The sequence below is a fragment of the Cygnus olor genome, chromosome 15 (genome assembly GCF_009769625.2).
Source record: "Cygnus olor isolate bCygOlo1 chromosome 15, bCygOlo1.pri.v2, whole genome shotgun sequence".
Taxonomy (NCBI): Eukaryota; Metazoa; Chordata; class Aves; order Anseriformes; family Anatidae; genus Cygnus; species Cygnus olor.
In genome coordinates this window covers 5,591,804-5,617,242 of record NC_049183.1, presented here as the reverse complement: position 1 = coordinate 5,617,242, position 25,439 = coordinate 5,591,804, and the positions used below count along the sequence as shown (strand labels likewise).

The following is a 25,439-nucleotide window of genomic DNA, read 5'->3' as shown; positions in this document are numbered from 1 at the left end:
ACACGCGTGAGACAGTTTGAGCGGTTATTTAGGTTGTGTGTGGTAAAGATTGGCTGAGCTCTGGATCTTGAAACTGCTGCGGTGGATCCTGTAGGTGTGCACCAACTCCCCATGCTAGTGCCTGAGGCAGCCCTGGCTGAGGGCTCCCAGGTGCCTGATCAGATCTGCTGCAAGGTGTTTGTCAAACCACAGCCCCTGCTTAGAGAGCTGGGGCTTGGCTTTTGCTTGTGAGTTAAAAAATTATAATAAAAATAAAAAAAAAATCCCCTCTACTTTCTATTCCTGGAGCGGTTTCTGATGCTTTCTGGGTGTGCTGGGTGCCACATCCGACTCCCTGGTGGGGGAGTGGGCTCCTGCCACCCCCCGCTGCAGGAGCTGCGGTGCTCCGCAAGGGCACGAGGAAGGCGAGCAGAGGCTCACCAGCTGGGCTGGGCTTGTCTGTGGCTAAAGGGAGATTTGCTGCTGTTTTGGCTGGAGGGGTGACATGTTTTTATTAGCAGGATAAGGGCAAATCCTTCAGGTGTTGCAGACTTTTCTCATAAATGGCTTATCAGTAATTGTTTTTTTTTGACTTGGTACAATGATATATTCAATGTCCCCTATGTCTGTTTTCCCCCTCCAAGTGGATGAGGATGGGGGGTCTAGCCTGAAATATCAGTTTTTATAATCCAGCTTTTTTCCCCTTTCTTTAGCGTTGAATTTTAGGGAGGCGAGTGGTTCTAGTTTCCCCAGAGCACATCCCTTTGGGGCGCAGACATGTGGGCTGCTTTCAGGCTTGGTTCTCAGAAATCCCCTCCACATTTTCCCCCAAACTTCCCTTTAAAACCTCTGCGGTCCTGGGCAGGAAATTCCAGATTGCTGGTGCATACTGCCATGGTGGGCTGAATATATGTAGCGCTGCCCATCTGCAAAGATAATTCCAGAAGTGACGACTCCTGTGTCGAGCAGCGTCCCCTCCGAAGCGAGGGACATCCCCGGGCCCGTGCTGGGCGTGTTTCAGCTGGGTGCAGCACAGCCCTCTGGATCCGATGTTACAAACACGTTAAAGAAGCCCTACAAATTGCCACAAGTGCGTGCAGGGGCTGAGTTAAGGTCCCTTGCCTCGCCGGGAGGTCTCTCGGTGCTGGGTTCGGCAGCCGCCCCTAAACCCCCGGGGTTTGTGTCACCGGGGGCTGCAGCACCGAACCCCACACCGGGCTCTCGGTAGGATTACGCAGCACAGAGCGTGCATGAGCCTGGCGTGCAGGCTGACCGTGTAACTCAGAGCATGTTCAGCACGGGCTCGGGACACACCGGGCTTTGTCTCTGCCATGCGTTTGGTTGCACCTGTGCTGTGCCAGGGCTGGCCACCGGCCTCGGGGTTTGTCCTGCGTGCCTGGCGATCCCAGGAGCTGCCTTGCAGCTGCCAGGGGAGCTTGCATGAAAAAACAATGGTTAGCTGTGAAAAAAAAATGCTGCAAACTTCCTGGGGGTGCCTGGGCTGCTCCTTCGGCCCTGTTCAAGGCACAGTAAGGCAGAAGTGGCCGGGTTTACCGAAACAGGAGACGCGACTTGGGAAGCAGATGTGTGGCGTGCAATCGGAAAGGCTGCTGCAGTGGTCACCCCATAACATCTTTGTCTGTCCCCACAGATCCCATCCGCACGACCTGCCCCTGGGCTCGGACCTCAGCCACTCCATCGTTACGGTCATTAGCGGAGAGGAGCACTTCGAGGATTATGGAGAAGGGAATGAAGCAGATTTGTTCTCGGACAGCTTGTGTAACGGGGAAAGCAGCTTTAACAGCTCCTCGTTCCTCTCTCCCAGGTAATGCTCAGCACAGCACTCGCAGTGCTTTAACCGGTTTCGCTGGCTTAGTGTCCTCGCTCAGGCTCTGTGTGTGTGAGTTTGGGTTTGCTGCAAGAGGGGGTTCCTGGCAACGTTTGGATACAGTGGGGTAACCAGCTCAGAAGTGGAAGATGAGTTGCCTCCTTCAGTCTTTCATTTTCCTGAACAGTTCCCGTCCTCCCATCCAGAGGCACTAATGTCCAGCAGCATTTGGAAGAGCTCTCTGAGTTTCGGAGTCTGGGACAACGCCACGTTCCCTCTCTGTTGGGGATGTGGCTCCTCGCACAGCATTCTGGTAGAGAAAACTGCCGTGGAGTTTTATCCCTGATCCTGTTGGATAGCTTTTTTTTTTTTTTTTTTTTTTTCTTTCTGCTACACATGCATTTTTGGCTTTGATAGGATGCTTGGTTGGATTTGCACAAGCAGCTGCAGCCTTCCTCCTCTAGGCAGCCTGAGGGATAGATGGGGCAGGAAGGAGGCCAAAGCGTTTTCTTGCACTCCTTGTGTTAGGGTCTGAAACCAGGCAAATGTTGGTTTTCCAGCCCATGCAGGGTGGACTGAGGATGACAATACAAACCGGCCAATCTTTATTTTTTAAGAAAAAAAGTAAAAGCTGGAATGGTCATGCACACCTGCAGCCCCTGTGACGACAGGCGACTTGGGGACATGCTCCTCCACCAGGCAGCGCAAGTCTGCGCAGGGCAGGAGTGCTCCCTGCCTGCCACACGCTCACACTGAAGACCAGAAGACACTTTTTTCCCTTTGGGGTGATGTGTGACTTTCTACGGCGGTACAAACCTGTTACAACATTTTTTTTTCCTGTTTACCTGCTTTCTACAAGATTCCCAAAGGCCTTTGTAGAGCTTGGGCAATTCTGCTTGCACAGGGCTGAAAGGGAAGAACTGCTGTCAAATCTACACACTGACATTTTGCTGCAAGTCAGGGCTGACTTTTTTTTTCTTTTTGCTGGTTCAGCAGCAGTTTTGAAGATGTTACCTAAACCTGCTATAGAAGGTGTTGCTGTAAAGCATGGCTAACCCGTTATTTGGGGAAAAAAGTGCTCTTGGTGAGCTGGGATACCCTGCCATGGAAGCGGCACGTCACTCATCCATGCTTGGCTGTTTATTGCACTGTGCAGAAGGAGATGCTGGTCACAACTGTCCGTGCTGGTGCTGCAGCATAACAAGTGCTCTCGGACAAAAACTAGCCTTGGTGTTCGAGTTTCTCCGTGAGTGTAGGCCTCCAGCCCAGTTCAAAAGCCTCCTGGCAATGAAATACTCAACTAAAATAGCTTTGCAATCCGCTAATTTTTTTCTTTAATACCAGTCCTGAGCTCCCAGGTTACCTCTGCTCACAGTGCCCAGCTCTTGCTCTGTCAGGGCGCTCTCTTCCCCGTGCTGCTCTCTCTTCGGGTCCTGCCTCTGCAGCATCTCTCCTCTGCTGGGAGAGGTTCAGCGGGCGCGTGGCCCTCCAGCTCTCGGCGGCTTTGCTGCAGACCCACTGCTGGGAAGGCAGATTGCAGACAAAACCTCAGGACTAAAGAACGCGGTTCTGTTGGAAACAGAGCGTTTCTGCGTGCCTTTCATGTCTAGCCTTCACCTGGGATTATCGTTGTGTGCATGAAGGTCCTTAGCTGATGTTTCTCTAAGCAGGTGCTATTTTTCTGAACAAAGCCCTGCCTTCCCAATGCCTTTACACGCAGTGAAACCTTGCAAAGAACTACAGGATGTCACTGGCTTAGATGAGCCTTTTTTTGCAGAGGTTTGAATAGGAGGAACAGCATCTCTTGTAAGCGGTCACATCGCCACACACCACTTCCATGTTACCAGAGCCTCTGAACAGGAATAACGTTGATAAATTTTCCCGCTACAGCTCCAGACCTTCACAAGAGGATTAACACAAGCACCAAGAGCCTTTGGGGAACACTGTGGGGTATTGCATTTTCCTGCTTAGTCCTGGTGTGCATGTTTCTGATCCCTGCTCTTGGGTTGCCACCTCTTTCTTGGTGCATTCAGCCGGTAGGAGCAAGGTCTCCCTGCCACGCTTGGTGAGAAAAGGATGGCGACTGAAAGTACGAGCTCCTCGCGTGCTGACGTGCTGCTCCTTAAGTGCTGGACGAGCTGCTGAAGGCAAATGTTACCCCACGAGATGGAGGAAGGAGGCAGCAGGGCTGCGTGCCGGGGGTGGCAGCTCGCCACCAGCGGGAGGTGGGGACGCCCCGAGGCGTGGTGCTGTTCAGCTCTCGCCCACTCAGCTGGCAAGGAACCAGCGCAGCCAGGGGCCAGGTATACCTTTACACAGCGAATACCTGCGGATTCTCCTACAGCTTCTTGTCTGATGGCTTTGCCCACCTTGAGTAGTGCCTGTTAGAGCCGAGTTCGCACACCAGTCTTGCTCCCCAGGGCTCACCGGCGGCTCATTCCCAGGAGAGGTCAGGTCCTGGAGGAGGGCACGTGGCTTCCTCCGGGTACCGCAGGGCTGCTGCCAGCTTCTGCCCCCTGCAAAGCCTGAGCAACTGAAATGACTGCTGGTGGATAAAGACTTTCCTGAGACCGAACCTGCCCTAGAGGCTAGGGGGATGTTTTTCAACGTTTTTGCAGGAATGGGAAGAGATGAGCAATGCAGCATGCGCTGTGGTCCACTTGCCTGATCTGAGGGGGCTCGGAAGTACTGTACAGATGGCACAAACTCAGAGACCTGACCCCAGGGGGGGCTGCTGACCCCCCACCGCCCCCAGGAAAAGTCCATGAGAGGCTATGCAAAGGTGCTGGGGGGAACACCCCTCCTGGGGGGGCCTCAGCATCTCCCGGGCCAGGACTTGCCAGTGTGGGTCTGCACCACGGGGTTGACTAGTCCTTTCCAGATATCTTTTGGTTTTAAGCTTGCTTGTGTTTGCTCGCACCTTTACCTGTCTTTCCTATTGAACTGCTTTGTTTTTTCACTATTAACCTTGCTTTGATTAAAGTCTGTGGCTTCCAGAAGCATGTTTTCCCACAGAAAGGATTTGTGGCGTGCGTTTGGCCCCAAAGCAAGACGAACGCCGTGCTGTTCAGAATCCCTTGGCCCTCTCCTGCCCAAGCTGTGCCAGGTGGGGAAGAGGCTCCCTGCTTTGCCAGGTGTCGGTGGGTGTCTCCGCAGCTCCCTGTCCATGTGGGCAGCTGAAAATGAAAAGCTGAGCAGGCCTGTTAGCTCCAAAGGCAATTAGTCCTGTAGGCCTTCGTGTCCCCTCACCAAATTACAAGGCAAAGCTGCTGCCCATGCGCTTGGCTTTGTAGGAGAGAGGACTGATTCGCAACCACCTTTTTATGAGCTTAGCTTCAAGGGGGAAGCTCTTTGAAATGAAAATCTGACTCCAGTGTGCGTTACCCCCAGTGTGGGTCCGCAGCAGCACGGCCGCTCTATTTTTAGGTGGTCCTGTTGGAAAGCGGTGTGACTGACCGAAGGACTTGGCTCTTGGTCTTGGCACCGTGTGTGAGCCCAGTCTGCATTTCACAGGGCAAACCAGGATGATTGTAGGGCCTCTTGAGACAGGTTGCTTGGAAAATTGTGATGGAAAATGGACTTAGTAGTCCTGTGGGCTCGTGTAAAGCATGCACCTGGGGTTCCCAGGACCCAGCTAGAGCAGGTTGGCACAGGGTTTGGAAACTGGCCAGGCTTGGCTGCCATACGCCTCCCTTTACTTTGGGAGGAGGACGGTGGTGTGGAGCTCCTGCTAACTTGTACTAACTCCAGATGGACAGAAATTGGGCCTCTGAAAGGAAAGCAGGGAAGTAACCCAACCTGCCCTCAGGCTCTAATTGCAAGTCTCGTATCTCGTACCAAAACCCCTGCCCAGAGATTCCCCCCTCAGCTTGTGGAAGCCACAGATGAACGCGGATTATTCCGTTCTGTCCTGTTGAAATGACACTTGTGATTTCTCTAGCACCAATCCGCTCGCTGTGAAACTGCACAGCATTATCGCAGATGAAGCATTTGAGTTTTACTGTAGCCAGTGCCACAAACAAATCAACCGCCTTGAGGATCTTTCTGCTCGCCTGAATGATCTTGAAATGAATAGGTAATTGGTCTTGTGCATGGCAATGTCCGTGTTGGGAATGATGTTCGTGAAGGGAAGACTCTCACTGTCTAGCAGAGCTTTCCTCTGCTGATGTTGGGCTTGATTCCTGTTGGCAGAAGGGGGTGAATTTCACTGAGCGGGGTGGCCAAGTCTGTAATAACATCGTGGAGGGTGAGCAGGGGTTTGCTTTAATCTGAGCCCTGGAAGCTAACAGACAATGGGAATCTTCCCTTCCGCTCTGGTCAGCCTCTTTGCATGGCCTGTGCAGTGTCAGGTGGATGCGTTACCGCACCCCGCTGCTTACACTGGGATCTGGAGCCCTAGGCTGGCCGGGCACGGTATTTCTGTCACCAGGGGAACGAGTGGGCAGCGTGGAGGAGCCCCTGAGGGCTGGAATCTGGAGGGGCAGCTGCTGCCCTTCCTCCCGGGGCAGCGGGGACCCGAGCACAGCGCTGTGCTCTCTGCTTGGGGTTCTCCTGTAGGCGCTCGCTTTGCAGCCCTACGAACTCGTTTCACCCACTGGTGTCACTCGTACCACCCCCAGCCCAGAAGGGGGGATAAATGCCTTTCTTAGGAGCTCCACAGGTTCTTGAGTGCAGCTTTGGGGGTCAGCCAGCCAGCCTTGCTGACCTGGCAGGTCGGGAGGGATGTCTGGTGTTGTTTGTTCTGGCCTGTTTGCGGTCCACGAGGGGGAAGGATCGCAGGACTGATGGTAATGATAATTCTGCTCATACCCAGCGTGCTCCTTCAAGCCTGGTTTTTGGTCATGGTCTTGGTCTGTGTCTGTGTCCTCTACAGGGACAGCGTGACATGAGGGCCCTCCTGGGCTGCAGCTGTGGGAAGAGACCTGGAGAACAAATAGGAGCTTGGCCTAGAATTTTTAGCGCCAAAAGTACTTCTCTCCCCTCTTTTTCTCAGGCAAATAGTTGCTGTTAGAAATCTCCCAGGGGGAGGCTTTGAGGGTTAGTGATGTGGCTCAGGTGAAGCAGGAAAACACTGGACTTCCCCGGATGCACCAGTGGCCCCACTCCATTTCAGGTTTTCTCCACCAAATTCACCTGCAAGGCTGAAATACCCGCTCTGAGCCTCCTGGCGTGGATGGCACGTACAGTGGAGGCTTCCGCACCCCGCAGCGTCCCTATAGGAATTCCATAGGTTTTGATGACGGTCTGGTTCCCCCACCTGGGCTCAGGGTTTCCCGTGCACAGGTTTGCTGTTGTTGCTGGGAAGTGTTGCCCTGCCTGCCAGTGTGAGCAGCTCAGGGGCAGCCGGGGCTGGGTCCATGTGTAACCGCTTTGGGAGTCACACGAGTCCAACGCACGAGCAGTAGTGCTGCTGGGACCCACTGGTCTCAGCACAACGAGACCGAAGCACAAGACAGCGTTCCCGGAGGGCTACAAACCACTGGGATCACTTTCTGGAGGTGCAACGGGGATTGCACGGCAGGTCGGGAGCTCCTTGGTCACCAGGAGAGAGCCACCGGGGGGAACCGGGCCCATCCTGTGGGGAGAGCGGGTGAGAGGCGGCCCTGTGCAGCACTCGGGAGGCGACGGGACCTGCTCCTTGCTCCCAGCCTCATGAGCAACGTGAAGCCCACGAGTGCCAGACCTTGGGTGAAGCAAGGAGCGAGGTATGGGCCGAGCAGCCTCGCACCGCACCCGGCAGGCTCTGGAGACGCATCCGGGGGACGGCTGCGCTCCAGGGGTGCAGCCCAGCCGCCCTATAACAGCCTCGCTCCTAAAGGCTTTAGGTGTATATCGAGAGTTTGGGGTACATATACTGAGAGTTCATCCCCTGGAAGAAGTGGGGAGCCAGGCCAGTGCTGGAAATCTTGGAGGAAGTCAGAGTTTGCTGTGCTGCAAGTAATCCAACTGCAATCCCAAATCCGACTGCAGCCTGGTCCCGGTGGCAGGGCGCCGCTGCCCGAGCCCGCGGCACAGGAGCCCGGGGCTGAAACCTGCAGGGAGCTCGGGACAAGCCAGATTCCTGCGAGCGTGTTGTGGTTTAGCACCCTTGAAGGCAAGTTTGCACGTCTCGTCCTTTCCCGAGAGACCCGCAGGTGCCGGCGCTGCTTTCCGATAAGCCATTTGCAGAGACAAACACCGTTCCTCCCTGCGGCGCTGGGGACGGACGTGACTTTGTACATTTGCTGGCAAACGCGGGGGCCTGGCCTCTCCCCGCGGGCCTGGCGAGGCGCGTGCTGTGTCCTTGAGGCCTGGCCAGCGGTGCTGCTCCTGCAGCCTGCGCTGGGAGGATGCACTGCTGACACAGGCACGGGTGTAACCCTGACAACAACCCGCGGTCAGTTGTTGTTTCCCAGAAGCTGGATTTTTTTTTTTTTTTTGGAAAGAAAATCGCCCTGCACTATTTTAAATTCCTCCTTCGAAGAACTAATGTCATTGCTGCAGCTCCAGGCAGAAATGAACTCCCCGCTGATTTTTTTTTTTTTTCTTTAAACTGAGCTAAGCACCGGGGAATGCAACTGCTGCATCCCCCCTCAGCCGGAGCTCTGCTCGCTGTCACCATTTAGCGGTGATCTGGCGCCAGCGACGTGTCCCGGTGACATCTGTTGGACAACGGCGTGTGGCTGGGTGCAGACGCGGGCCCTGCCTGTCTCACCAGTGTGCAGCTGCGTCGGTCGCGACCGAAGGCCTGGCAGGAGTGTCAGCCAGGAGCCGCTGCTGGGAAAGGGTCGCGCGGGGCTGCGCTGCCTGCTCTGTGCTGTGCTGGACCTCTGCTGAACCCCAACCTCCGTGCGGTGGTGGCAGCTGGCTGGGGCGTGCACAGCGGGTGCTGGTCTCCGTCGGTGGTTATCCGGGCGAAGGGAGCTCGTGCCCATCCCCGGTGACTGTAATAATGCCTGTGCCTGAAATCCAGACAGGGCCACGATCAACAGCTCCCAAAATCCCTGAACTGCGAGTAGGCAGCAGTTCTGCGGTGATCCAACGCCAAATATAGCTTGGCGAGAAGAGTCCTGGAGCAGCACAAAACCGGCAGCGTGCAAAACGATGGAAATGGCGATTTGGGGGCGAGAGGCGCAGCCTCTCGTGGCAGCCGGGTAGGGACCGGGGGGGCAATGGGGGGGGCACCGGTGGTGCTCGGGCTCTGCGAGGGCGGCGGCGCTGGCCGAGACCCACCAAACTCACTTCTATTCTTAGCACCCTCCCTGAGGCTCAGCTTTCAGGACGGGGATCAGGCAGTGAGAGGATGGTGTTGCTGGCAGCGGTGAGGGTCCTGCGGCGGGCTCAGCTCGGTTCGGTTCGGTTCCTCGCCTGCCTCCTCGCGCGGGTGGCGGGGCTGCACGGCGTGCGTGCCGCTGCGAGGGCGAAGGATGTGCCCCGCAGTGTCTGCAGCTTCCTGTTTGCCTTGCTCTCCGCTGTCAGCTTTCCTAACCCTTTCCTGTTTTTTGTTCGTTTTGCAGTCCAAATAAAAGACTCTCAAGCAAGAAAGTGGCAAGGTAAGCTCGTGCTTGTATTGCTGCCTCGGTGGGAAGGGTGCCTGTGCTAGCTGCCAGGCCCGCAGAAGGAAGGCTGTCACAATAAGCTTGCCGTGTCTTCTGGACGCGTTGCGTGGTGCTGAGAAGAAGTGGGTTTCGTTTGGGTTTGTGTTGTGGCAGCCCTTTTTCTGAAATGGAGATTTCTCACTTGTGCCCGCAGCTGGAGGCTGCTGTCAGCCCGCTTTCTCCCGCCGGGGGGGCTTGGCCCTTCTGCTCAGGGCAAGCCTCGGGGCTTGGTTTTGCTGGAGCAGCCCTCCCTGCTCGGCTGGTCGGGGGCTTTGGGGCATTGTGGGGGCAGCCACAGGTAACCTCACTGCTGGGGTTTAACGCTGGGTTGTCCTCCCCTGCGGGACTGCCCAGGGCTTGCTCGTGTGCTGCCAGCTGCCCTCCCCGGTGGGTGTTCTTATCCTGCCTGCACAGGAAGAGCTGCAGCGTGCTGTGAATCTTAGGGCAGAGGCTCCATCCCATCCCGATGAACCCTGGTGTTCCTCTCTCCTCCTCGCCTCACCGTCCCACCTGTACCCGTGTCATCCTGCTCGCAGCCGGACGCTGAGGCTCACCTCCCCTGCCCAGCCTCCTGCGGTCGCTGGCTTTGCTCTTTGCTCCTTTCCAGGCAGGGCAGAGGCACTGCAGAGGAACAGGCGGCTCCTTTGGATGGAGCAGGAGCCGCCGTGCTCCCTCTGGAAGCACAAATGTGGGCAGCCCCCTGCCCCAGTGCTTGGGGTGCACCCAACCGAGGGGCTCAGGAGCTTCCCTGAACCTCTTCGTCTCACTTTCCTCTTCCCTATTTTTCCTGTGGTCAGCAGTCTCTCCTCCTGGAAAGGAAGCGGGTCTTTGATACTAAATTTCCTCCTTCCACTCATCTCACTTTCGAGGTCTTTGTTAAAAACAGGGGCAGGAAAGAAGGCTGAAGGGAGCAGCCTGTCCCCAGGTTTCCTGTTGCAGGACTAGCTTTTGTCCCGTCTGGCAGAAATAATTTGGGGAGGGTTTGAGTGAAACTCCTGGGAATGGAGATGCCCCATCTGCCCCGGCTGAGGCTTTGCGGGTCGAGCTGCAGGGATGGGGCTGGGCTGGGTTCCCTGGGGCTCGTGGGCATGGGCCAGTGGTGGTCACTTCGAGAGCAGTCAGGGTTAGTTTGTGGTAGTGACAGAGAGGAGCCAGGTCCTGAAGATCAGCCCAAAGGGTGCTTTCTGATGCAGATACTGTAATTAAAACATAACATTTGCTCCTTGTAAATTGATTTCATTTTGATAAGGGCTCTTTCCCTGACTTTTGTTATCCTTGCTCTGCGTGTGCCAAGAAATCTCAGCTGCTTAGGCCCTGTTGCGCTTGGCATGATTCAAATGACAAATGTGCCCGAGACTTCAGAATCTAAATATATACCAGGGTGAGGAGGCAAAATAAGCCTGGTACTCAGCTGTGGTCTCTTCTGTAAATGCCAGTTATGCTTCATGAATATTTGCATGAGCATATTGTGTAGCAGGGTGAATTTCAGAGCCCAGATGACATATTCATTGGATAATTTAGGTTCAAAGAGGCCTCTGTGCTTCTCTCGTTCGCCTCCTGCTCAAAGCAGTGCTGGCTTCGAAGTAGCTCGGCTTGCTCATCGTTCAGCCGGGCTGCATGGGGTAGCAGGAGAGCAGAGCGCCCGTGAGACAGGGAAACAGGGAAAGACCCCTCTCCCTTTTCGGGGAGGGAAGGGGACCGCCCGATTCCATGACACTGTCGGGGTTCCAGCCCCATCTCCATCGCCCAGCCTGAGCGAGCTGAACCCGTTGCTGGCAGTCCTCGGGCATCCTCTTCTCCATGCAAGAAGCGGCCGTTCCCCAGCGGGGAACCAGTTCAGGTGTTTGCGAGCACAGACTGCGGTGTAAGGCACGTTGGTGCCAGTGTTGGAAGCTCTAGGAACTGGATTTTGCTGGGAACGTTGATGGTTTTCTCCAGGCTCAGGGCTCCCAGAGCTGGAATATAACGACCCCTCGCTGTGGCAATAGCTGCTGCTTGTGCCCCGGAGCTAATCGGCAGCGATAGCACGGCAATTAAGGGCAAGTCGGCCCCTCCACGCGGCATCCTGGGCAGTGTCCTTTGGATTGGCACGAAGCCACGGACACCAGTGTCGCAAGGCCTTGCTAATGATTAGCTTGTTCTCGGCTGCAGCAGCGGTGGGCTGGGTGGGTTTTTCCCCCCTTCCCTCCCCTTCCATCCGCTGCCCCCACTTGTTCACCGTACCAGCGGCAAGAGCCGAGCGCCCCGTCCTTCCCTGGGTAATGCACGGCCTCCGTATGTTCAGAAAGAAAGAAAGTGGGCAGAGGGAGCTCTTATCTCCTGTTCCAAAGAGTGAGAGCAGGTGATCACAGTGTGAAGTCCCAGCAGCATGTGTCCACGTCTGCACGCCGCTCGCAGGGCGCGTTCCTTCAGCCGGTAAGCAGCCTCCCGTCCGGGCGCACCGAGGTGCTTGGGCTGCTTCGCCCCTTTAGCTTGCCGTGGTGACAAGGGACACTGCTCTGCAAGGGCCACGGCAGGAGGTGGCAGCTGAGGAGGAGAGAGAAGGGACCGGATCCTGCGGTGTAGCGGCGGTTGTCACCTGGAATTGCCATGTTCGCCCTAATGTTCGTGTTCCTGGGGGTCGGGGCGGCTTTTCTCTGCTACAGGCAGCTGCATCAGACCAGCGCGCTGTCCGTGGGGGCGATGGAGGAGTCCTACCGGGATACGCTGGAGTGCACGGAGGAGGACATTACGGACAAGGTAGGAGCAGGGGGTGTCCGTGCCATCCCGCAGCGGGTCGGGGGGGGCTCGCCGTGCTTTGAGATGCCCAGGCAAGGGCTGGGGCAGAGCTCCTCTGGGTGTGTAGCTGCCCCCGGGGAAGGCTGGTGGGATGTGGGAAGCCCTCAGAATTGAGAGGGTGTAAACCGAGAGGCCTCTGAGTCAAGCTGCAGAGCTCCTGTGCTGAGCGAGGAGCTCCAGCTGCTGCCTTCTCCCCGGGGACGGCGTGCCGCCCGCCCGCAGGTGGCGGTGGCACCTCCAGCCGCTGCCGTGCCCGCCGAGGGCTGGCTGTTTGCAGATGGTTTTCACTTCTGCTTCATGTCTCGAGTTGAGATGTCATCCACATCTGCTTCTCCGAGACGAGCAAAGTCCCCTGGTGGGAAACAAGGGCGTCCTTCCCTCGGCCTCGTCCTGCCGCGAGGACACAAAGCCGACCTTGTGTCGGGCTGGGGGGGTCGTCCTGGGTGTTGTGAGCTGGGGGTTACGGGGCGAGGTGGGAGCGGGGCAAGAAGACAAGAAAGCTTTTGTTTGAACACCGGGAGCTAAAAATAGGTAGGGGAAGGATGGAAAGTTAAAGATGAGTGAGTTTGGGCTTGTGTAAATGTTTGCTGCAGTAATGAAACTCTTTCAAAATAGCTTCTTAATTCTGCAGCCGTGAATAGAGACCTGCGTGGAGCAGCGTGTGAAAGACAAACGTGTGTGTTTGGCTGCACTCTGGTATAATTATCATGCATAAAAGGCCTTTAAAAAACAAATTAACATTTTTCCAAGTCTGAAAGTTGAATACAACTCTGCAGACCTCACGTTCCTGAACAGTCTCCAGCCGTCTGGCTAGGAAAGCTGCCCCTGTGCTTCTAGTAAAGTCCTTGTCTCCGCATGCTGCTGTTTTGTAATACACTCGGGTCTCGTTTGCCCTTCTCCCCCCAGTGATGGGAGTCCTACAGTTCAGGTTTCGTAGACGTGCCCCCAGTTCCTTTGTGGTTTGTGATTGTCCGTGTAGGGGTGTGAGTGGGACTTGGGGACCACGAGCAAGCGGAAACACAGAGAGGGCTGAAATATTCCAGGTATAGGTACGGGGAGAAAACGCTCATCTCTGCCCCCTTCCAGCAGGCAGTATTGTTTCCTCGTGGCCTCATTTACACCTAGCCGTCCTTTTCTAAGCAGCGGGTGGTTGTTCCCAGCCTCAGGGCTGCACTCGAGCTCAGTGGTGATGCTGCAGAGATCCCACTGGGTCTTTCCCTCTGGACATTCATGTAGTATCTTGTGAAGAAAGGAAACAGTCAAGTGTTGGGCCCCGTATTTCTACCTGGGAGACATTAGAAACTCAGAAACCAGAGTGTAGAAGGATGTTTTGAACAAAGACACGGCTCCCTGATTCCAGTGGCAGCCTTCCCCTTTCAGGTAGCTCAGCCAGCTCCGAGCTCCCGCGAGGGCTCCAGCAGCGAGGGTCGCTTTGTGGGGTGGGGAGCGGGGTGCGGGCTGACTCTTGCCTCTCCCGTTGCCCAGGTTGTCTTTCTGGAGAAGCGGGTGACGGAGCTGGAAAAGGACACGGCTGCCAACGGCGAGCAGCACAGCCGCCTCAAGCAGGAGAACCTGCAGCTCGTGCACAGGTAAGGAGCCCGGTTCGTGCCGCCTCTTGCCCAGGAGCAGGGGCTCTCACGCGGGATCGCGCGGTCCCGCACGCACTTTTCGGGGCCGCTGGCTCGTTCCCAGGAGCTCGGTTAATTGCTGGCAGCTCAGCAGGAACAAACGGCCCGCCTCTGGCTACGGTGCCAGCTTGCACTCGCTCCTTCGGAGCATTCTGCTTGGTTGCATGTAAACATAGAGCTTTGTAGGTCTGTTTTCACATGTCCACCCTTAACGCTGTCTGCAGAGCCCCAGAGGTTGGCTCAGGGAGGCTCGTGGCTCTCAGCCAGCCTCAGCCCTGCTGCTTTCGGATCCTGGCTGCAGCACAGCCCCTTCGGATCCCATTTTAAGTAATCCCTGTCCTTACGGATCTGGCAGGCTTCTCTCTTCCAGCAGTGTATTTACACTCCCAGATAAACCCAGCAGGAGTTATCTATAGGGCTGTAAGGCTGTTAAGTAATGATTGTGTCATGGAACCAAGCGTCCAAACAAAGGTTCCTCTAAGCCGTGATAAACTTTGCAGCGAGGGGAACGCTTTCACTTCAGTGGCTTGGCCCAGAAGTGTCAGTCGTCTTTTAATCACGTAAAGCCCTCTGTGTACTCCTTGCTGCTTGAAGAACGGCTTCATCTGGCAAAAGCCTGCCTGTGCAAAGCAATTACATAAAGCACAGCAAAGCAGCCTCCCAGCAAGCCGGGGTGAGGAGCTCCGCGGCGGCTGGGACTGCCTCTGCCCGCTCCTCTGCCCGCGCGAGCAAGCACAGCTCCTGCCCCAGCGGCGTGCCACGATTGCAGGACTGCGTGGAAATCGCTGTTGTGCTGGCACACAGAGGTTTGACCTGCAGAGCCTGTGTTTTTTGGGCTGGGGACATAAGAATGTGAAAAGGAAGAGGGTTAAGGGATGAGGTTCACATTAAGTAACTTGTTCCCGGTGGTGCTGTGCCTGAGACCCGCAGGGTGTGTTACAAAATGATTGCTGTGCTTTCACCCTTGTCCCCCCCCCTGCTGCCTCCCCCCTTATACAAAGGTTTTGGTGCAGCCTGGAGAGGTAGAAAAATAGATGGGGACTTCTACCAGCATGTACCACCCAGTTTATTTTACTTTAATACCACGTTGGGGATTTTGTGGACCGTGATGCTTTTCCCCACTTTTACTGGGACAAAGTGAAGCTCTCACACACTTGCTGCTTGAAGGTGCTGTGGGTGTGCTTTCCCCCAAAGCTCGGTTTATTATTTCCCAGCTCTCACGGGCTGGGAGAAAGGCCGGGAAGAGAGCCCAATCCCCCCCGCGGGAGGGCAGCGTGCTGGGCGAGCCGTGGGGAGCTGCTCATCCTCTCCCTCCTCTCCGCAGAGCCAACGCTCTCGAGGAACAGCTGAAGGAGCAGGAGCTGAGAGCCGACCAGACACTCCTGGAGGAGATCAAGAAGCAGAGGGAGCTGCTGAGCAAAATGGAGAGGGAGAAGAGCATTGAGATCGAGAACCTGCAGGCCAGGTAGGGCTGGGGCAGGGCTGGGTGGCGGCAGGTCTCCTGGACCCGCACGGCCGCTGGTGTCTTTGGGGAGACAGAGTGTGGCAGAGGGTGACCTGAACTTGGTTAAAGGTGTGGCTAAAGTCAATATAAACCCTGAGGTTTGGCTGCTTCTCCTTCCTCACCTTTGTCCCAAAATCAGGCCCCTCTGTGAACTCTCAGACTTATTTGGGTTTCCCTGATACAGTTTAGTCTAGCTCGTGTTCTCCTTCCCTGGGCCTGCCCCGCAGTGCACGAACGCAGATGTTATTTGTTAGTGCTTCTTCACATGAAAGACCCGTGGAACTCTGATGCTCAGATGTGAATCGCTTCTTGGAAACAAGCAAATGTCTGATCCTGCTCCCAGAAGCTGCAGGGGCTGTGGACCTGGGCAGGCGCAGGTTGAGAGGGAAGGCAGTGCTCTCCCCAGTGAGAAAGGAGCAGGTAGTGCGGCACGAGTGGGCCGTGGCTGCAGGTTGCTTGGAGGAGCAGGAGGCATACTGGGGCAGAGCTAGACCCCTTTGTGAGAAGGAAGAGCTGTGACACAGGTGGTGTCCTGGACCCCTAGGGTTCGTATAACCTCGTGGCTTCCCAAGGAAAGAGTAGCAGGGGAGGTAGTGCCATGTATTTGGTAGGGTTTTTTTTTTTGATGGGGTATTTTTTTCTGCTTTTCCAGAACAATTATTGCTATTGCTCAGCCCTTGCGGTAAATGAAAAATTACTGAACTTCATTTTTTATTTTTTTTTAATTCGGCTTGTGGTAGGACAGTTACCACAACACGTGGACGGGATGTTACTTTACTGGGAGAATGCAAAGCTGCAGCCCTGTCTGAGCCCCTGCTCTGACTGCCCAGGCAAATTTTGCTTTCTGGTGCCCAGTGCTGAGATTTGCTCATGGACACTGATGAAGGCTTTGGGCTAAAGAATTATATTCAACCTAGTTGAGGAGAGCATGGCACTGGACAAAAGACTTGCCTGAAATTGTGTGGATTCCCCCATTTTCCCCTGCGAATGGCAATAGTGGAAATCTCCGGGTTTGCACTGCAGAGAGAAATCACTGCTGGCTTGCCTCCAGCAGGTCCTGGTTTGATATTCCTGATGATGTTTCAACCAAGTCTCCTGCAGTTGGGAGGTCTGGGTGAATTTCTGACACATCTCTGTTGTTGCAGGCTGCAGCTACTGGATGATGAGAACAGCGAGCTGAGGTCCTGTGTCCCTTGTTTAAAAGCCAACATTGAGAGGCTTGAGGAGGTGAGGACGTGTGTGTGTGTGTAAGAAGGGTCTCTCTGCCCTCCATGCTGGGGCTGCCATCAGAATTAGCAGCACGGACACAGTGGCAGCATCGCTCTGTGCTGGCCGCTCTGTTCCTGGGGCTGTGCCTGGGTCCCCACCTGCCGCCTCACGTGGCTGAAGCTGAAATTCTCATTTGCACAAAGGGCCTTCGTGGGGTCTGCTTTCTGTAACAAGGAAATCCTTTCAGAGCTGCCTCTGTCTTGCAGAACCTGCAAACCTTACCCTGGGCCAGAGCCGCGCCTTGTTGCTCTGCAGGCAGGTTTGCACTGCCTGGCTAAAAACCTGGGATTAAAACCCTGCAGAGCCTCTCCTTGTGACAGCAGCAGAGCCTCAGCCCTGGCGGGGCTGCTTAGGAGGGGACTCGTGCCCTCTTGTGGAGGCTCGTCCCCAGCCCTGCAGCGGGGCCGGGGCAGTCTGAGGGGGAAGAGGAGCGGGCATGGTTTATCTGCTTCCTGCCAGGCAGATACGCTGTCACCAGGAGCTGTGTGTGTGCTGAGTCTTCAAAGCGCTGCCTTATCTCCCAGACCCTCGCCCCCGCTCAGGGCTCAAGGCCGTGCATCTGCTGCCGGGGCGGAGGCTGCCCGAGGGGCTGCAGCCTCCCCAGGGCTGGCCGGGAGCCTTGGTTTGGGAGGGGGCGTGGGTTAGGGGTCCCACATCAGGTCCAAAGGTCACGCTGTGTTTCTGCTCAAGTTTGTGGCGCATTTAAGATTAAAATTGAAGTCAAATCAAACCTCTCTGCCCGTCTGAAGGCCTCCAGCATTTCATCCATTTGCAGTCCGTGAGCCTGCAGGGCATCGCTGCGGCTCAGCCTCCGCCTGACGTGGCCAAGGCGAAGCTGCCTTCGTCTGCCACGGCCGTGTGAACACAGTGCATTGAGGCCGGGGATGGGAGAACTGCCGTGGGTCTGGGGATGAATTTCTTGCCTAGGTGTGTCCAGCCATGCGAGGGTTGTTTTGATCCTTAATCCCTCTGCAGAGCAGCGCTGCTTTTCTCCGCAGTTAAATGTGATTAACCAGCGATGAGAGGCGCAGTTGCTGCCCCTCCCTGCCGAGGAGAGAAGCCCTGCTGATGGACTGCTGTCTTGTTTGGTGCCAGAAATCCGGATTTTGTTGTCAGTGCTGCATTCCTGCTTGCGCGGTGCCTTCGGTGCTGTGCTGCGCAGCACTGGGGCACCCCAGCCCGGAGATCAGAAAGCCAAAACCTCCCTCACAGGGAGAGCCAGGCTGGAAGCCCCGGGGTGAACTGGTTGTAGGAAGAGAGGAGCTGCTGTACAGGGAGGTGTCCTGCACAGGGCTGTTGTCACCAGCAGGTGACAAGCTTCCCACACCACCGCCAGCCCCAGCCAAGGCGAGCTGGGCTGCGTGTTGGTCTTACTGCCTGGTGCGAATTGGTCGCGTTCGTGCATGGGTCAGTCCTCAGTTAAGTTCTTTGCTGTCTGACACAAGGAATGAACTTCCCCGCAGTGGCATAAGATCCTGGATTTCTGGCTGTTCTGCAGTTCAGACCTAAGGAGCCCAAGGTCTCGCGTTGCCCTGTAGCCCCCATCCAGCCGTGTCCCACCCCGGCACGGCGCTGCCCCAGCGCAGGGACTTCGCTGTGCAGTGATCGCTGCCGCGGTCATTCACCAGTCCTCTCTGCAGAGCTCTCCTAGGAGCACTGTTTCAGTCCGTGGCTCTTCTTGAAGCACTCGTGCTCTGCAGCCCCCAGACAGCAAACGAGACGGCAGCAGGCAGCGCGTCCGCAAGGGGAGCATCCCCGCGGGACTGGGTGCGCCGGGCCCTGGGGCGAGCGGGACGAGCCCTGGCAGCCGGGCTCTGCCTCATCGCCTCGCGTGTCGCTGCAGGAGAAGCAGAAGCTGCTGGATGAAATCGAAGACCTCACTGTGCAGCTCACGGAGGAGCAGGAGAACAAGAGGAAGATGGGGGACAAGCTGAGCCAGGAGAGACACCAGTTTCAGAAGGAGAAGGAGTCGACCCAGGAGGTGAGTAGAGTTTCGTTGCCTGCTGCAGCCCTGCCCTGCTAGTCCTCCCTGAGACAGGGGGGGGGTTACAGGGGAGCTGGCTTCAGCAGCCTCTCCAGAACCAGCTGTAACTATTTGTAGAGCATTGGGTCCTGCCTGCATGGAGAAAGGTAGTGCAGCAGTTTAACTGTGTAACGTTTGTCATTTTTGCCTCCGTTAAAATTCAACTGAGCATGTTTGCCTGCGTCCACAAACCCGTTTGGGCTGTGCCAGGCTGACCGGTTGCTCTCCTGCACCCAGGGAGCTGAGGCAGCAGCACGTGGAACCAGCAAGTGCTAGCAAAGGGGAGGAGAGGGGTGCGGGGCTGCCTGGGGGAGAGCTCCCAGCTCGTCTTTACTTGGGGGCAGAAATAGAGCCCCCCCTCACCTCCTTCCAGGTGTCTGCTTGGTAGTTCCAGCTGGAGGCTCAAACAGTGCTTGCTGTTCTGGTAGGAAAGGAGCTTCGGGACTCAGAGTGGAAATTGTTGAAATTTTGGTGTTGCTGAGAGCACTCGGGTGAGATGGGGATTCACGACACTGCCCGTGGCAGCTGTCGGAGCAGCTCTGTCTCCTGCTGCAGAGCCCAAAGAGGAAGCTGTGTGCCCCCCAGACAGTCTGTTAATCCTGCTGCAGCAGTCGGTGGGGTAGCTCCAGCTGGGAGACAGCCCGTGTGTCGCACCAGCCGCATCCCGCGCGAGCTGTCGGACCCGCAGAGGCTGCAGCACTCAGCTGTCCCCTTCCTTTGTGCTGCAGCTCATTGAGGACCTCAGGAAGCAGCTCGAGCACTTGCAGCTCTTCAAGCTGGAAGCTGAGCAGCGGCGAGGCAGGAGCAGCAGCATGGGGCTCCAGGAGTACAACAGCAGGACGCGGGAGACGGAGCTGGAGCAAGAGATCAAGCAGCTCAAGCAGGTACGGGCAGCAGGAGGGAAACGCCTCGGCTGCGTGGTCTGCACAAGGGGATGACAGTTCCTCGACAGACCGGCTCCTTGCTTGGTGCACGCTCCCCTCTGAGGAGCTGGCCATGGGTCCAGCATCCTGCAGCTTCTTGCCCTGCTCTGGGACAGGAGAGGTGGGATCCTTCCTCTGAAGGACACCATGTGTACGCAAGAGGCCCTGTACGCTGTGTCCCCTGGATCTGCCCGGGACATTCCATGTTTCCAAAGGTTCTCCAGGCTCTCCTGAGCCAGAGCCAGGAGACCGTGTGCTGCTCCTGGTGTTCCGGGAGCTGCTGGGTTCAAGGACAGCCCCTGCCTTCCCCAGCTGCGCGGTGGGGGTTGAACGGGTCTGCTGTGGGGACACCACGCAGCATCTGATACCTGTTCTGCTATATCAGATATCATATCAGATATCTGATCCGATGTCTATTGCGAACAGGATAACAGGAACCTGAAGGAGCAGAACGACGAGCTGAATGGGCAGATCATTAACTTGAGCATCCAGGGAGCCAAGAACCTCTTCTCAGCCTCCTTCTCCGAATCCCTGGCGGCCGAGATCAGCTCGGTCTCCAGAGACGAGGTAGGTGCCACAGGGAGCTGCTTTGCTCAAACTGCATCTTCCCAGGGTGGCTGGGGTTTCTCCTCCCCTCTCAGCCTGGCAGGAGCCGATGTGGCGGTGCCTGTGGTTCGGCTCACTCCCCAGATTCACCTGAAAGCTGTCAGGAGCAAAGAAATACCCATGCAACAATTTAAAGAGCGTCTGGGACTCGCCCTGCCTGCCAGCCCTCGTTCCTGGGAGCAGGGGAAGCTGCTCCCTTCCAATCTGCTGGTACTGGCAGCGCCACTTTGCCTTCCCCTCCTGGGATGCAGCAGCAGGCACGGGGTGTGCCTGGCCGTCTGTAGGTTTCTCAAAAGCCCAGGCAGCTGGGACATCTACCCTGGACAGCTTGGATCTTCACTTCTCCTGTGGCATATGCTGTCTCTGCTCCAGTGGCTGCACCCAGACACTTGTGGGAGAGCCCACGCAAGTGCCAGAATTCAATCTTTTGAACCCTGAGAAGCGTATAGGGAGAACACAGGGATGTTTTGGGGGCCAGAGGGAGATGCGGCGCTCCTTGCTTTCTCCTGTCTGGCTGAGAACTTGAAAGAGAGACGGAGGTGAGCACGGCCAGTGGCTGAGGGCATCTCCTCCTGTTGGGCCAGCTCCAGGGGAGGGGAGGGCTGGGGGCAGCCCCAGAGAAACGAGCACGTCTGCCTGGGGCCTCTGGCTTTTCGGCCAAGCCCCACGTGCAGGGTTTGGGGAGCCTGGGAGCATCTGTCGGGGAGACTCGTTGGAGGGGGGGGGAAAGAAGGGGAACCTTCTGCCTGATGTCTGCTCAAGGGCAAGGTGTGGCCATGCAGCAAGGAACCCTGCTGCTGTCCCACGGCAGCGGTGACCGCTTCTCCCTCTCTCTCTCCCTCGCAGCTCATGGAAGCGATTCAAAAGCAAGAGGAGATCAACTTCCGCCTGCAGGACTACATCGACAGGATCATCGTGGCCATCATGGAGACAAACCCCTCCATCCTGGAAGTGAAGTAAGGGCGGCCGAGAGCCGCGGGCTGTGCACTCTTTGATGGGTGTGGATTTGGTGCTCTGAGAGGAGAAAGAGGGACTTGAAACGTCTTTGCTCTTGATGAAGGCACAAGGAAGCATCGCGTCGGGTCAGTGGGTGAGCCAGCCAGCGGACCGGGGAAACAGAAAACCAGCAGCAAGGCTTTGTGGTCTGACTCCGTTATTTTGAAGCCCTCCTGGTTTTGAGGGGTGAAAGGGAACCTGGAGAAGAAGTACAGGCAACGGACAGCCGCGAGGAGGACCCGTACCAGCCCCGCTACCAGCAGAGCTGGCCGGCGGCTGCGCCTGGTGGGAACTGTCCCGACGGTGGTGGCAGACCCTCTGACACACGGGGCCGACACGAGGGTGTAAGGAGGGGGTTTCTCCGAACTGCAGGGTCACGGGATGGAGAAGGAAGCGCTGGAGCTGACGTTTTCCCTTGCTGCCCTGTCCAGCCCAAGTATCTGCTTTGCCAAAGTGTCCGTGACACACTCACTCACTGGAGCAGATCTGGGAAAGAGTCCTGGACTTGTAGATTTTTTTTTTAATTAACTTAATGCAAATGTCCTCATCCAGCTGGCGCAGTTAATCCTTGCCCTGCTGCTTTTGCTTGGGAACGGGTCACGTGCAGAGAGCTAGCTGGCTGCTCGCTCGCTCGCTGGTGGCAGAAAGAGGCAGGGGGGTGGCCGTCCTTGGCGCAGGGCATGAGTGCAGTTTGTCACCTGCCTCCTTATTTATTTTTGCTGTCTGTGGCTCTTTTCCCTCTGCGCTCACGGCCCCAGCGTGCGGCCCGGCAGAGCAACCACGCTCCTCCACGTGCCCGCGTGTCCGCTGAGCTGGGGAAGAGCCGTCCCCTCCGCCCCAGCTGCGGGCACAGCAGTGCTGCCTGTCCCACCTGCAGGCACCGGGGGAAAGGCTGCGACCACCGCACGAGGGCTGAGCTCTCCCCGTGGCCTCCCAGGGGCCCCAGCCTGGAGCAGGGCTCTGCCGGTGACAGTCCTGGAGGGAGAGCCCGCTCCAGCCACTGCTCCTCGCCCTGGGACGAGGCGGCCGCTCCGATTTCTCAGCCCACGGCGCCGTGAGTCCACTGGGTAGAGGAGGCCTCTGGGCAGAGAATAAAACAGCAGCTCCCTGGGAAACAAAAGCCATGTTTACACCGGACAGCTCTTGGTGCGCTGGCGCAGGCAGCCATGGCATGGCGATGGGGGGCAGCCGCTCACCCCCACCTGCTCCTCGCTGCTCCCGGGAGGAGGCAGGCCAGCGGGCCGCCAAGGATCTGCCTTCTGTTAGTACATCGGGCCCAAAGCAGTGCTTATTTCTCCTGCTTGTCAGGGTTTAGAAATGCCAGAGCGGTCCGAAAACAGAAGCCACAGCGATCCCTAGGCCGCTGGTTTGAGGGGGGGGGGGGTGTCTTCTCCTCCCCAAAATGCTTCCGAGCGTGGCAGCGCCGAGCACGCACCGCGTCTCCTTCTGCGCTGGCGTGTTGTTAGAGCAGCCGGCGGGTGGGCTTTGCCCCGAGGGCGCGACGAGCCAGGGGCGGTGGCAGATGCCGCAGCCTTAGCCCGGGCCGGGTCCCCGGAGGCTTTGCTGCTCCCCAGAGCCACGTCCCCCCTGCCACCGGCCCCACGCCGAGCCCTCCTGCGCCTCTTCGCTGAGGACACCGCGCCGTGCCCGGCCTGCGGGAGGAAGCCACGTAATGTACATTTCCAGAGAAGCTTTGGGTGTAAATCAGTGTATACTTGGAGAGGGAAATTTTTCTATCTTGTAGAGTAGGTATTTTTATAGAATGAAGGTTGATCATTTTTTTAATACTTTAAAGAAGAGAGAAATGTATCTGTGTATACACAAAAGCATTATATATATATATATGTATAAATATATAAATATCGGAGATCTGCCTTTCTCGACTTGGGATCACGGATCCCCAGTTAATACAATCGTCTTTTTTCCTGTCGCTCACAAAGAGGTACTGTAACTGTAAATAAGCACCGGGAAAAAGTTTTAAGCAAACAAAGCACTGACTTGCACATTCACCATGCTTTAAAGTCCCTATGAAAAAAAAAGAAAAAAAAAACACAAAAAAACTGTACTTCCCAAAAATGTTCCTCTTTCCCCGCCGGTATGTGAAGGAAGTCCCAAAAGAGGCGAAAACAGTATTGTCTTAAATGATGTATCGATTCTTGTCTGATTAAAAGCTGTTACCATTCCTGCCCCCTGCCCTTCTTTCCAGCAGCTCTGGGAGGTTTCCCTGCACCTTGGGGCCAGCGGCAGTGGAAGTGCCCCTGCCCCGGGGGGAGGCCGTGGGAGGCAGAAAGGGGCCGGGGAGGGGGAGGCCGGGCCCCGGGAGGGAGGCTGAGCTTCTGTGAGCTGCCCCAAAGGGCTCCAATGTGCAAATCCCCTCGGAACGACTCCAGAGCGTTGAAAGCAGCCCCGCAGTGCTGCAAATTCACCCAAGCAGCCCTGGAGCACTCGAAGCTGCTGCAAAGAGCTACGAGTGCCTCTGGATGCTGTGAAACGCCTCCGAGCTGCCCCAGCACAGCACCCAGCTCACTGCAAACCGCTCCATCCTGCTCCAAAGTGCTCTGAGCAGCAACAAAACCGCTCGGAGCGTCCCTCAAACACCTCTGGAGAGCCACGGAGCGATCTGCAACCCTCCAAACAGCTCAAATGGATGCTAGGATTTCTCTAAGCACCTCTAGAAAGTCCTTTAAAATGCCTCCAAAAAAAAGCTTGAGCTCGGCCAGCTTGAGGCTGCTCTAGAAATCTGGTGAGTAAACAGCTCTGCGCGGCATGGAGTCACTTCAGGGAGCCCTAAAATACCTCTGAGCAGCCCAAAACACTGCAAGGATGGAGCTCGGGGCAGTGCTGAAGCACTTGAATTGCTCCAAGAGCCTCCTCCAACCAGCCCTGAATGGCACCGAGGAGCTAAAACTGCTTGGAGCGGCTCGAAGTAGCTCTTGAGCTCCTCAAACTTTTACAACCCCTTGAAAACGCTCAAAATGCATTAAAAAAAAACAACATAAAAAAAAACCTAGCAGCTCTGTAGCACTCCAAGCCTCTTCTGAATGGCTCTGAGATGTCTCAAGTGCTCTGAAGCCCTCTGTGAGGCCCCTAAATTGCCTCCAAACCCTTCTAAGATCCCTCTCGACAGCATTAAAATTTCTCAATGACGGCCATAAACTTCTCTGAGTGGTTCGAAACCTCCTCCAAAGGGCACTGAAAAGGTGTGAGCGGCTCTGGAACAGCTTCGTGCTGCTCCGCGCAGCTTTGTGGAGCTGAAAGCAGCTCCAAAACTCCTCTAAAACCCTTCTTCACCTGTGAAATGCCTTCTAAATGTTTGCAGCGGCTGTGAAGCACGCTGAAGCACTCGAGCTCTTCTGGATGTCGGCAGCGCCCAGCGGCTGTGGGCCACCCCAGCCCACCCCAGGGAGCTTTGAAGAGCTCTTAAAAAAATAGAAGTGCGTTTAAACAAACACACTTTCAATAGGTTTATGGCTTTGCAGAGCTGTCGCGGCTCCAAAACTCCTTGGGGCCACTCGGCAGCTTCTGCAACGCTCCTCGCACCGCCGCCGACGCGCTCCGGCCCTTCTGGTCCTGCCATGGGTGCGCCGGGAGCCCCAACCCACGCACCGTGACCCGACCGTGGCCACGGTGCCGGCCCTGCGGCCACTCTGCCGCTGCCTTCCTCGGGTTGGGCACATCGAGCCCAGCACTGTCTCAGCTCCACGGGCGAAGGCAGCGCCATAAATCACCCCGGCCTTGTGGAGCACACCGCAGCGCCGTCCAGACCCGTCCCTGGGGAGTCAGCGGGCACCTCCGAAAGCCCCCAAATGCGGCCGGGACCACACAGCAGCCGTGTCCTGCACCCCAGGGCGAGGACACGGCACCGGGGCTGCATCCACGGGCTCCCCGTGGGGACGGGGACGTGGGGCTGCAGCCCCCAGCCCGGGCCCAGCGCAGGAATGCGCTGCAGCAGCCGGGTGTTTACTCTCGGCCAGGCGGCTGGAGGGTGGTGAGGAGCAGGGCTGGCGCTGCGGGACCCGTGTTTGGAGAAAGGATTTCCAGCTCCTTCCCTTCCACATCTGCTGCCAATTTCCCTCGCTGGGACTGGGGACGGGAGGGGGCGGCTTAACCCTTGGTGCCCCCCTCGAGCATCCCGCAAGGCTGTGGGGGGCGGCCCCTCGCCCATCGGTGCTGCCACTTGGGACCCGCCATGGGCTGCACCCCAGGATGCTCGCGGGGAGCGCAGGTCCCTGCGGCCGGCAGCCGGTCCCCGGGGACGCTCCGGGATGCAGGACGGGACGGTAACGCCCAGCGGACACCCACACGCCCGGTGAGGAGGTGACAACAGG

At 56.8% G+C, this 25,439-nt stretch overlaps 1 protein-coding gene across 3 annotated transcripts in view; it reads left to right on the top strand.

Annotated features, from left to right (window-relative positions):
• RAB11FIP3 (RAB11 family interacting protein 3) overlaps positions 1–23,295 on the top strand; it is a 72,958-nt gene extending 49,663 nt beyond the window's left edge. For 2 of the 3 annotated variants that reach the window (XM_040574469.1, XM_040574472.1), the window contains 11 exons: positions 1,631–1,804; positions 5,748–5,882; positions 9,304–9,339; positions 12,030–12,123; positions 13,648–13,751; positions 15,115–15,255; positions 16,440–16,521; positions 18,407–18,544; positions 19,315–19,470; positions 19,936–20,076; positions 20,962–23,295. In XM_040574469.1, coding sequence (XP_040430403.1) covers positions 1,631–1,804; positions 5,748–5,882; positions 9,304–9,339; positions 12,030–12,123; positions 13,648–13,751; positions 15,115–15,255; positions 16,440–16,521; positions 18,407–18,544; positions 19,315–19,470; positions 19,936–20,076; positions 20,962–21,075 — 1,315 coding nt within the window. In that variant the 3' untranslated portion in view covers positions 21,076–23,295. The remainder of the gene's footprint in view (positions 1–1,630; positions 1,805–5,747; positions 5,883–9,303; positions 9,340–12,029; positions 12,124–13,647; positions 13,752–15,114; positions 15,256–16,439; positions 16,522–18,406; positions 18,545–19,314; positions 19,471–19,935; positions 20,077–20,961) is intronic. The other variant, XM_040574470.1, reaches the window with a different exon arrangement.
• Positions 23,296–25,439: the final 2,144 nt, after the last annotated feature.